The sequence below is a fragment of the Sodiomyces alkalinus genome, assembly GCF_003711515.1.
Source record: "Sodiomyces alkalinus F11 unplaced genomic scaffold SODALscaffold_5, whole genome shotgun sequence".
NCBI classification, from domain to species: domain Eukaryota; kingdom Fungi; phylum Ascomycota; class Sordariomycetes; order Glomerellales; family Plectosphaerellaceae; genus Sodiomyces; species Sodiomyces alkalinus.
Genome location: NW_021167083.1, coordinates 1,413,194 through 1,425,210, shown reverse-complemented (window position 1 = coordinate 1,425,210; position 12,017 = coordinate 1,413,194). Strand labels below are relative to the sequence as shown.

General features: G+C 54.9%; 4 protein-coding genes across 4 annotated transcripts; all 4 read left to right on the top strand.

Moving 5' to 3' along the window:
* Positions 1-2,546: 2,546 nt before the first annotated feature.
* On the top strand, positions 2,547-4,853 carry SODALDRAFT_324169 (hypothetical protein; the record flags this gene model as incomplete). The annotated part of the gene is made up of 3 exons (XM_028609860.1): positions 2,547-2,921; positions 3,054-4,510; positions 4,592-4,853. The coding sequence occupies 3 exons, from the start codon at positions 2,547-2,549 to the stop codon at positions 4,851-4,853; spliced, it is 2,094 nt and encodes a 697-aa protein (XP_028466556.1).
* A 725-nt stretch (positions 4,854-5,578) lies between these two features.
* SODALDRAFT_170236 (hypothetical protein) lies at positions 5,579-6,364 on the top strand. The gene has a single exon (XM_028606999.1). The coding sequence runs from the start codon at positions 5,770-5,772 to the stop codon at positions 6,247-6,249; it is 480 nt and encodes a 159-aa protein (XP_028466555.1). The 5' UTR covers positions 5,579-5,769; the 3' UTR covers positions 6,250-6,364.
* Positions 6,365-8,960: 2,596 nt separating this feature from the next.
* SODALDRAFT_170205 (hypothetical protein) lies at positions 8,961-10,741 on the top strand. Its single transcript, XM_028606998.1, has 2 exons — positions 8,961-8,975; positions 9,218-10,741. Exon 2 carries the CDS (start codon positions 9,439-9,441, stop codon positions 10,687-10,689), a length of 1,251 nt encoding a protein of 416 aa, XP_028466554.1. The 5' UTR covers positions 8,961-8,975; positions 9,218-9,438; the 3' UTR covers positions 10,690-10,741.
* Positions 10,742-10,819: 78 nt separating this feature from the next.
* SODALDRAFT_277056 (hypothetical protein) lies at positions 10,820-11,751 on the top strand (the record flags this gene model as incomplete). The annotated part of the gene is made up of 2 exons (XM_028608044.1): positions 10,820-11,598; positions 11,694-11,751. Coding segments are annotated over 2 exons (837 nt in total), but the record flags the coding sequence as incomplete, so codon positions are not given.
* Positions 11,752-12,017: the final 266 nt, after the last annotated feature.

The window sequence follows — 12,017 nt, the reverse complement described above, 5'->3', positions numbered from 1 at the left end:
ACCTAAGGTAAGTACGCATGTATCGACGCACGGTAAGGGGGGCACCTCAGTTGCTCTGGCTAATATCTCGCACCCCTCCCAAGTCAAAAATTATCGTGGCACTTCAATTTTATTACCCGCCCATCTGCCTATTCATCCATCCCCGTCTTGTCTTGTTCGACCTATGTACCTAGTCTTCTGTTTTCGCCTTACCCCTCTCCACCCCACTGCGACGCTCTGTCGTCTTCTTGCCCCACAACCCAAGACTTTCTCGGTGTCCCTGCAAAAAGTAAGACTGCCGGACGGATCGTGCCCTTAAATTTCACGGGAGCCAGAGTATGGTGCGATCTCGGTCCCTTATCCTCACATCGGCCCCAAACTGAAAGGGGACGATGCAAGAGAATAAGCTCGCTCGTTCTTGATCGTTATATTATGTACCTTGTATATTATGTACCTTATAATGCATATAGATTCCGAGTTAATGTAAGACTTTTACGCTCGGTACAGAGGGTAGACCATAATACCCAGGTTCCTAAGTCTCCGGAGCCATTGACTGGTCAATGCTTCGACTCTGGGCGCTGGGGAAGCTGAATCTCGCACTCGCACTCGTCTTGACCCGATGTCCGATATCCTCCGTCTGGACGTGCGCTCAGGCGAAGATGACGCGCTTACATACAACGTATGTACCTCGTACAGTAGCATCACCACCAGAAGACCATATCTACGCCCGCCCACTCGGTTTTGCGACAGGGAGCACAAAGGACGGAATACGCAATATACACCTTGCTGTGGGGTGTCCATAAGGGGGCTGAATCTGTAAGAAGTATCTGTGTCAGCAAAAAGACAAGACAGCCTCGGAGCAACCTGGGACAACCACCGTACCCAGCTAAGTAATTTACAGGTGATTTATTCGAGAGCAATGGACCAGACTAGCAAAGGAGACTCGACCAAGGGAATAGAATGAACCAACCGGCTGACCATAAGACGGCAATGGACGAGTTGGCAGTCCGTTGGATAATTACCCCACAACCCGTCTTCGGCATTCTCCATCGCTCCATCGTCTGGCATCGTCTGATGACCCCCCAGTGATTTCGCTCTCCCGTGGATGCGATGTACGGTACCACATTTTACCCACCTAGCATCTCCGCAAATGGATGCCACACCAACGACTAATCCCTGGCCGTGTACCGCTTCGGGCATTGGACAGAAACCGTGGTAGGAGTGGAGTCCCAGCCCAAACAAGATGACCAACAGTCAGGGGCCCGTCCGTATTGACTTGTTCAATGTGTACTGACTGTACTTACGTACTTTGCATGAGAAGGAGCGACGTACATACGGTACGTTGTACGAAGAACTACTTTTACAAGTACAACGTACTTACTCTTATTACCAGTACTCACCCAATCCACCCATAACGCACCTCTGGTTATGCCAGCCTTAATTACCTGTACCGTTACAGCACGTCCTTCGTAAGTACTTCGTACGAAGCTCCCGTGTGCCGGGATCGCTTGCACGGTCGTCGTCGTAGGCTTTGCTGGGGCTAGAAGGGAAGGAGGGGGGGGGGGGGGTTTATTACCCGACTTCAACGACGGTTGACATCCCTGTTCCTGTTGGTGTGGGCCTCCGTTCTCCACCATTGCTGTGCCAATCCCCTTTACGCGTCCACTTTCCTCCTCTCATTGAACAGCAGCATCCAGCACCAAAACTGTCGACCGTTGACCCTCTATTCTGACCCACTCCCCTCCGCGGTTTTTCTGCACCAAGACAAGATCTGGGGGGGGGCGGAGGGGGTGTGGAGGGGATTATGAAGTGAAGGCCTGGGGTATCCGCGCCTTCGTTGTGGAGGGAAGGGGGGTGTACGTTGTAGCTTCCTAGTCCGTAGCGCATTATTTTTTCCCACACGTCCCCTGTCCCCTGGTCGAGTCCGTTCGAGTCGAGTCGAGTCCCGAGTCCCTTTCATTCAAGTGTGGAGGCAAGACTCACTCGTGGATCCCACCCGCGATTTCCACATTTTCACCTCCGCATCACTTTCCCAATTGTGAGAATTTCCCCTTCTTCCTGTTCCTGTCTTTCCCTCCCACACCACAAGAACAAGACCTTCTCCACCGACCTGCACCTGTCGAGTTTGATACCTACTTCGTACTTCGTACTTCGTCTCCGTACTTCGCACTTTACACAGCTTCAACCGCTTCGGCTACCGGCTTCCTCTTTTTTCCCTCCAAGACCACACGATCCTCCTCCCGCCGCATTTCTCCGCCTCTAACCCACTCAAACCCCCTCCTCTCCTCCCTCTCGTTGCTTCTTCCTATCAGGGCCCGCTTCTCAAAGCACCTCAACTGCGGTGTCATGCTTTTTCATTTTCAATAGGTAGTCGGTCACGAACGCTATTTCCCCCCACCTGCGATCTTGTCGGCCGTGGCTCCTTTGTGGCAGAAGCAGCAACATCGGAACGCCGCGCTATAATTCAACAAACACCGCCCTTCTTCCCCCTTCGCCAGCTCTGTCACGGAGCGCACCAACCGCCCACAACGTCCGCCCCAAAGCGTCTCCGTCTCGACTCTCGGACAATGTCCCCGTCGTCGACGGGTGACTCGCCCCGATCCGCTACTGCGGCGGCCGCTCGCCCTTTCCCAGTGCCCTCGAGTCATACTTTTAACCCGGAAGTTCCTCCCCCTTCCCTCACCTCAGTCACCAACGGCACTCACCCGCTCAAGTCGCCTTCGGCCACGCTCAAGGTTCAGAGGACGCAGAGTTTTAGCAGGGATGGTATTCTCGGAGCTGCACAGAAGGCCCGGAACATGTCGCAGTCATCCGATCCTCGCGCTGGTTCGGAAACGGCCAATGGTCTGAACAAGACGCCCAGTGATGAAGGCTCTAATCCGCTCAAGAGGAGGAACACTGACATTGGCGTTGATTATCCGCGCAGGAGAGCCACCATTGCCGTACGTCGCCCTGTGGCTCCCACGTTCAGCCTTCCTTTTTATTTCTCTTTCTCTTTTCTCAATTTTTTTTTTCTTAAAAAAAGATATATTCTGCGTTCCCGAGACTGACCTCATTTCCCCCCGTCTATCCAGTGCGAAGTTTGCCGGTCACGCAAGTCCCGTTGCGATGGAACCAAGCCCAAGTGCAAGCTCTGTACCGAGCTGGGTGCCGAGTGCCTTTACCGAGAACCGGGAATCAAACTGGACGCTGGTGACAAACTGATTCTAGAACGTCTGAACCGCATCGAGAACCTGCTGCAGATGAATATGGTCGCCGGTCAGTCTGGCGGCGGTATGCAGATGAACCATGAGTCCCCTTCGATGAGCAACGGCTCCGGCCTCAACGACAACATGATTGGCGTCGCCGGTACCACTAATTTTACCTCCATTATTCCCAGCGGCGGCTTGGGTACCTGGCACAACCCCACGAACATCTCGACCATGCCCAAGATTCACACCAACGCGGCTCTGCACCTTTTGCAGTGGCCGCTCATCCGCGATCTCGTCTCTCGCCCGTATGATCCGCAGATCCTGCTCCAGCTTGAGATGGCCCGTGAGCCGCTGCACTCGTTGACCAAAACGCCGTGCGTCGATCTCTCCAACACCACCGCCTATATCGAAGCCTACTTCGACCGCGTGAACGTTTGGTACGCCTGCGTCAACCCTTACACGTGGAGGAGCCACTATCGGACCGCTCTATCCAACGGCTTCAGGGAAGGCGCCGAGAGTTGCATCGTTTTGCTCGTTTTGGCGCTGGGCCAGGCGAGCTTGCGAGGTAGCATTTCGCGTATCGTGCCGGGAGAAGACCCGCCCGGGCTGCAGTATTTCACCGCCGCCTGGGCATTGCTCCCTGGCATGATGACGTCCAACAACGTCTTGGCGGCGCAGTGCCATCTCCTTGCGTCAGCTTATCTGTTTTACTTGGTCCGGCCACTCGAGGCGTGGAACCTGCTCTGCACGACGAGCACCAAACTGCAGCTCCTCTTGATGTCTCCCAACAGGGTGCCGCCCAATCAGAGAGAATTGACGGAGCGCATCTACTGGAACGCCCTCCTATTCGAGAGCGATCTGCTCGCCGAGTTGGACCTACCGCATTCCGGAGTCGTCCAGTTCGAGGAGAATGTCGGTCTCCCCGGTGGTTTCGAAGGAGAAGAGTCTGAGGCTATCGGACGCGACGATCTCTGGTATTTCCTGGCCGAGATCGCTCTCCGGCGGCTGCTGAACCGGGTCAGCCAGCTTATTTATTCCAAGGACTCGATGGCTTCGACCACCAGTTTGGAGCCTGTAGTGGCCGAACTCGACTTCCAGCTGACCCAGTGGTACGAGAGCTTGCCGATACCCCTGCAGTTCCCGTTTACCCGCACGGCCCTGCCGGATCCCGTGCAGACCGTGCTCAGGCTGCGGTTTTTTGCATGCCGCACGATTATCTACCGGCCGTACATCCTGGCCGTCCTAGACAATGAACAGGCCATCCTCGACCCGGCTGTCCGGGATAGTTGTCACAAATGCTTGGAGGCATCTATCCGACAGCTGGAGCATATAAACGCACAGTATGTTCTTTCTACTTATTGCCCCCTTCCTCTGCTGCGTTATCGACTCTTTCCCGATAACCGACTAACCTCCGTCCGCAGCCACGCCGGGCATATGCCGTATCTTTGGCAGGGCGCCTTGTCGATTGTGTCCCAGGCACTCCTGGTCATGGGAGCGACCATGTCGCCCTCCCTTTGCAGCATCCTCCTCAACCTCTGCGGAAGCCGCGAGACGATCGACCAGATCATCAATGACGTCGTCATGGAAGTCGAGCGCTACGCCATCTTGGCTCCCAGCCTAAGCTTGGCGGCCGAAATTATCAAGGAGGCCGAAGTGAGGAGGCGGGCGTTTCTCAGCGGGTGATGGGAAGGACGAACCGTCCCGGAATCACCCGATTTAAGCGACTTGCATTCTCCCCGCAGCCCAGCCAGCCAGCCAGCCCTTTACCTCGCTGCCGCCGAATGCCGCAGAATACCGTTTTGAATGTTCTGCAACACGTCAACGGGAAACAAATGATGCATCTGCATCGTGACAGGGATGCGGGGAACTGCATTTCCAGATGTTTGGACCAACGCTGGCGTGACGGGCCTCGGGAGGACGAAGCAATGCCCAGTCCCTTTGACAGTGCGTGTACTGTCTCAATTTCGCCGGGGTCAGCATTTCAATACGTTTTCTCTTTTATTTTATTTTTCTGTCGCCTTCCGCGATACGACAGTAAGCAAAATGGGACTTTCGACGTCTCCCCCCTCACGCCACTGCGAAAATCACACAACGGCTTCGCCCACTCCGGCTGCGACGGTTACAGAACCACCCTTGATTTGTGCCGCAAATCTACGTCCGACACCACCGACGACGATCCGAGCCATAACAGGAAGCGATGTGCGAAAAGTCCCCTGAAAAAAGACGGGCAACGATTTGCACGAATGCCTGATCCCACCTTGTGCGCATTCATTTGGTTTAGCGCGCGATGGACCAGGAAAAAAAAGAAGAAAGTTGTCCATCCCATCGTGGAGATGACTGACCACATGGAAAAGGGCTGAGCAGTGTGGTTGCACTGCGCACTTTAATGGAAGCTGGGACAGGGTTCAAGTCGCGGCATTCGGGCCGATAGTCCGCTTCCTGCCACAGAACGAAACGGACAGTACGGAGTAGCAGCCCCTCGGACGAGAACGAGAGAACTACGCCCGAAAGAGGGAGTGGGTGGGCTGCGTTAGTGGAAGGAAGAGAATTACAATTACCCCAATGCATTCGGAGTGGTCACCTCGACGAGGAGACGAAAATGACGATCCGGACAAGGGGGGGTTTCTCGCTCATTTCCGTTCGATTTTATTTTTCATGTTTTTTTCCCTTTTTCTCGGACAAAGTACGGGAAAGCATGCGTTACCACCCGCATTTTTTGCACATATACCCCAGTTGGCAAAGATCAGCAATCAACGGATTTTTTTATATTTTTTTTTTCTGGTTTTCTTCTTCCTCGCGATGTACGAATAAATGGGATGGGCTGTACGAAGAGGGCGGATTGGAGGGCGGATTGGATGGGCTGGTGGTATCGCGGAGGGATGGACGCGGTTACCGCTCCGCACACCCTAATGACAAAACTGACGACTCGGTGGTGTTTTTTGTCAATTGGGAGGGAAAATGTCTTGACTTTTTCATTTTTCCCCTTGCTTTCTTAATTTCTTATTCGGGGGTTCTTTTCTTCTTCTTTTTTTTTTTTTCTTTTTGGCTTCAAACACGGGACCATGTTGGGTATGTGTAGCTTTAATTTCATGCGTATATTGGGGAGGGGGGTGGAATTCTGAGTGAAATGGCGAAACGGCGGCCGGCTGGCTCTTGGTCCTGTACCGGTCTTCAGGGAAGACTGGGCGAGAGAAGAGCGCTGTTGGTAATAGGTCTAAGCATGATGAGAAACTGTGCTTCTATACACCGCACTTCCAACCTTTGATTGACTGTGATGGGGGGTGTGGCCAAGCAATATGCATCCGAGTTTACCAAAGTGAGTTTCCGTTTGAAGTGAGGGCATATTCTACTAGCGTACCAAATATCGTGGGTCTTCCAGTAATGCTAGGTAAGCGAAGGCGAAGCATGTCTGCGATCCACGGACAGCGTCGATCGACAGGCAAAGAGAGCCGGTCGACGCTGAGGGACAGGACAGCTTTGGAAGCGAAGCCGTAGTCGTAGTATGGGGCGGCCCGAACTCTCGTTACCGTAGACTTGGGTGCTTGGTTGGGATGATACGGAGGAGGGGAGTGGAGGTTGAGGAGATGAGAGGGGGCGCAGCAGTTCCCCGGAATATGCGCGACGTACATACATACGAAGGGCAGCAGCGGTTCGCAGTCATCCTGAGATCCCGTCTTGTCTTCTACGTTGTGCGTCGTACGTTGTACATGTCATGTCGGTATGTAGGCGTAAGGAACGGTATTTCCTCGGACGTTGGGAGCCACGGATCTCTCGAGTCCGTATTTGCTTTTTTTTTCTTCTTTTTTTTTATGCCCTTGTCACCTGTTTTGGCTCTTCCGTCTCGCTAGAGCCTGTCCGTCCTGCCATGTCATCCGGCACTTGACGGGTGGTCTGGGATTCCCCTTGATGAAACGGTGGGATCGCGTACGACGATGTAATTCATAGCGCTGTGGATGGGAAAGGGAAAGCGAGGAGGTGCTGTAATTAACTCGGTGCTCTGGTACTCGCGTAGAAATAGAAAGACGACACGATAAGATGCAACCCTGGGGACCAGCGGATCCCGTCTCGGCGTAATCGGGGCCCCTCCCTCCCCCCCTCCCCCCTCCCCCCTTCCCCGCTGTGGTTGAGTTCCGAGGGGTTTCCGCGTTTCAAAGGCTGTGGTGGTCGTGGTCCTCCGTTCTTAATTTTGGCTAACTTGGCTGGGCGGGACGGGTGGGATTTCACTGAGAGGGGAAGCGAGTGCAGAGGTACGGGGTACGGAGTAGTCGACGTGGGGCGGCTTGAAATCGGGAGATCTGCGGGTTTGGTGTGTCTTTCGGTGTACAACGTATACCTTAATGTAATATCAACCTACCTTATGTAAGGTATGTATAAGGGAGGAAGTCGGGCCAAGGAGATGGGGGGGAGGAGGGGGCCGGTACTTGGGGGTTTGGGATTGATGTGTTTTTGAGTCAGTTTAACACGTTGTGAGACTTTCGTCGTTGATTTGCCTGTTCCTGACAATGACCAGGGGTGGGGTTTAAGGTTGGGTGGCCACAAGTTGAACCTAGTTGAATGAGTTGGTGGTTGTGGTTTTGTGGTGACGATGTTATTAAGATCCGGGTTAACTACCTACCGTACCTAGACGGCATCATGTCCCCCCATATTCTGCTTGTTATGTCGAGAAGAGAGGGGAGAAGTTGAGATGGAGATGGTCTGTTGTACAAAGTGATACCTACCTTTACCTACCTTAGGTATATATAGAATCGGACATGGAAATCAGGATGTAGAACGGTTAGGTACTAAAGACAGAAGAAATGGTAGATCACCGTCCAGACGTATAGTATATAATAAGCTCGACTCCGTAACCCTCTAACCAGTGACCAGTGATCGGTTCTGTGACTTTCGTCCTAGGACCTATCTGGTGATTCATCGGTGCCTAAAGGTAGGTACCTACCGTACGTACCTTAGGTAGGTAGGTGGACTTGCCATTACCTTATATAAGGTACCTAGGTATCAGCTGTTAGCCGTTAGCAGAGGACAAACCTCTAGCCGCTTCCTAGCTACGGCAAACTACCTTAATCTGGCAGCTAAGCGGACCGATGACGGGTACTCTTTTAGTTAGGTACTGGGTAGTGGTTCTGTAGCCGTGAGGGAACGGCTCCTGCCTCTCGCTTTAGTCGTTTCGATGGCTATTACGGGTACTAGGCAATCGTCTATTTACTTAAGACTTGTATGTTTCTCTTTATGTAAATTCTTTTTTTGTTTATTTATTTATTTCCTGGTCACATTCATTGGCTCCCTGCCACCCCCGCGTCGGAAGCAATGATAATCCGCCTGCCTACTGCACGGTGCACTGCAGCTGGTCATGTCTTGAGGAACCAACGAAGTTCGTTCGTTCGTCGTTCGCTTCCATCCGCGTTGCGAATCCCACTCTTCCCAGTTTCTCCCAGTCACACGAGAGGAGTCGCCCAAAAAGGAAGACTTGCTCCCCCGCCTCCCTCCCACCAACCCCCCGCGGACGACTGACCGACTGACGATTTACGGAACCAATAATCTGGGCACACGCCCCCATTTGTTGTTGGACGACCTGCGGGATCCGTGGTCGATTCCTGTCGATTCCCGTCCACCTCAGCTTTTTTTCATCGCGTCCATCGCGTGTCTCTACCGACACAAAGCTGCGGCAGCTACCCCGTGAGCTGTACCCAGCGGCTTGGTGTTGGCCGCTTGTGATTGTGGTCAACGCAAAGCAAACAGGGGGGCGGGGGCTGCCGCTGTCCCTTTCCTTGCTTGATGGTTGATAGCCATCCCTCTTCACTCTTCAAAGTAAGAAAAGCTCCCCGCGAAAAACTAGCACCAAAACAAAAAAAGGGAGACGAAACGGGTTAGAAAAGTAGTCGTTGTCCCTAGTCTTGGCCCTTTCTTCTCACACCGGCTACGGCTGATGCCCAACTTCCCAACTTCTTGCACTCTGTAGGCTGCATGGTTTTGCTGCCAGCTCACTTGGCCCCAATTTCCTCCCTACAACGTACGTGGTTACTGGGTTTACTGACGATACGAAATTCCAGGGCGTCACGAACTAGCCTATCTGTGGTGGATTCCCCCCCTAGCTTATGCATCATACCCTTGACTTGACGCCCAATCGCCTCCAACCCGCATGCATTGAGTCTCTCCAGTCACGGGCTTCCAGCTGTTCGACGCTGGCCCCCCTTGCCCCCCCCCTGCCCCTCCCCCCCTCTCCTAAGCCAATTCCTCCTTCCCCCCCGCCGACGAGGCTCCTTTAAGCCCAATGGCCTATTTCGACGTGGAAGAAGACGTCTTTGGTCGACGGGGACCACATGGCCGACATGGGCGAAGGAGACACAGACACCCCTCCAGCGACTCCCCGCTGGCAGCCCGACATCATTGGTTCGCCCGTGGTGAGCCGCCCACCCTCGATTCGCCGCTGCCTTACCGAACCCCGAGGAGGAATATACTACGACAACAACCACAACAACAACCGCAGCCCGAAGACTGGTCCCCTTTCTCGTTACGCCCAAGTCGAACCTCTCGGTCCGACAGCGCACCTGCGCCTGCGCCAGTCGATATGATGCCACTCCTGACGAGGTCATCCACGGCGGCGCACAGGAGAGCGAGGGATTCTTACGGCTACCCCCCTCACGACGGACACGGACACGGACACATACACGGACACATACACGGACACATACACGGACGCGGTCACGGTCACGGTCACGAAGAGTCGCCCTCGCCCTCACCCGCCAGCTGGAGGAGCTCCAGGCGGAACGTCAGCCCACCGTCCCCCGCCCGTCACTGGCGCTCGACCCCGGAATCGAGGCCTTCGTCTCGCACCTCGTTTACCGACGCGTCGGATAAGGACTCGAGCGACGACACCGTCTCTACCCAGGAGGCCAGGAGGCCCAGCCGGACCCCAGAGAGGCCCCAGCAGAGGGGACAGCAGAGGGAACCTCAGAGAACCCAACAGAGGCCACAACAGAGGAGGACCCCACAAACGTCGCAACAAAATCCCCAGCAGAGGACCCAGCAGAGGACCCAGCAAAGGTCCCAACCACCGCCCTATCGGCGTCCACAGCTCGTGGTCGAGAAGGATGAAACCGATTCCGACTCTGACGATGACTTTGACGATTCCGATTCGGAAGATGCAGGAGGAGCGGCGGCGGCCGCAGCAGCAGCAGCAGCAGCAGCCGAAGAGAGACGAAGGCACCGACATCGACGCGGAGAACCTATAATATGCGAGATCGAGCACGCTGACGACGACGACGACGACGAAGAAGACCACGACTCTTTTTGGCCACCAGCGCCTCGCCGTCTCCTCAACCACCATCACAGATCAAACCCCAGTTCCCACCGATCCCCGATCCGCCGCAAAACCGCGCCGGACTTGTCACGGCAGTCGTCGCGGAAATCCATGGACAATATTCATATCATCACCACGGCCCGCCGCGATAATCCTCGTCATAGTCATAGCACGTTTGAGCGTTCAAGGACGCCTCACCGCTCCCGACAAAGGTTCGTTTAAACAAAAGAAGAAGGAAAAAGAGAAAAGGAGAACGTTTCTAACAAATTCCTATAGTAGTCTACCACCTCCCAGAGTGCGGCCTGCTCCGGTCGTTTTCGTCCCATCAGGACCCCCTTCGCGACATCCATCCATGCCTCCTTCGCGACATCCATCGAGACCCCCTTCCCGACATCCGTCCAGACCCCCTTCCCGACATCCGTCCAGACCTCCTTCGCTCCATCAATCGAGACCTCCTTCGCGACATCCGTCCAGGCCTCCCTCTCTCCATCAATCCGTTACGTCCGATTCGCAGCTGACCTCACCGAGCGCCTCTTCGGTCAGGCGCGAGTCCGCACGCGGCCCCTTCTTCGGCACGAACAGGAAGTCCCAGACCAAGATCACGGAGCCGTCAGCGAAACAGTCGCAATGCCTGATATGCATGGACGAGTTCCCCTCGGGCAAGACGGCGAAGCTCAAGTGCGGCCACCGGATGTGCAGGCCGTGCCTCAGGACGAGCTTCAAGCTGTCGGTCAAGGACCCGCAGCAGATGCCGCCCAAGTGCTGTGCGCAACACATCCCGCTGAAGCACGTGGACGGCCTGTTCTCGAACGAGTTCAAGCGCACGTGGAACAAGAAGTTTGCCGAGTTCTCGACGCGGAACCGGGTGTACTGCCCGTCGAAGCGGTGCGGCGAGTGGATCAAGCCGGAGGACATGCACCGCGAGGAGGGCGGGCGCAAGTACGGCAAGTGCGGGCGGTGCAAGACGAAAGTCTGCTGCGCGTGCCACGGCAAGTGGCACGCGTCGCGGGAGTGTCCCCGAGACGAGGAGACGAATCGGTTCTTGGAGCAGGCGAAAGAGGCGGGGTGGCAGCGATGCCATAAATGCAAGGCTATGGTGGAGTTGAAGGAGGGGTGTTATCATATGACCTGGTACGTTGGCGGCGTTGCCATTTCTTTTGCCCCCTTTTGGCCCTTTTTTGCCCCCTCCCCTTTTTTTTTCGTTCTAACTCTTGCCAAAACGATAGTCTATGCGGAGCCCAGTTTTGCATGATTTGCGGGTCAAAGTGGAAGACGTGCGACTGTCCCTGGTTCAACCACGACGACCTGCCGGAAGATAACCCTTTCGAGCCCATGCAGATGCCTATGCGACTGGACCGGGACAGGCTGGACAGGCTCAACACGCAAATGCATCCTCCCAGGGGCCTGCATCGGAGCCAGACTGACTTTGGCACCATCACGCCCAATGCGGTACGACGAAGGCCTACGAATTATGAGGAGGAGATGCGGTTGCGTAGACGGCAAGAGAGGCAGGGTGGGCAGCATATGGCGCGGCGGATGCACAGGGAGGA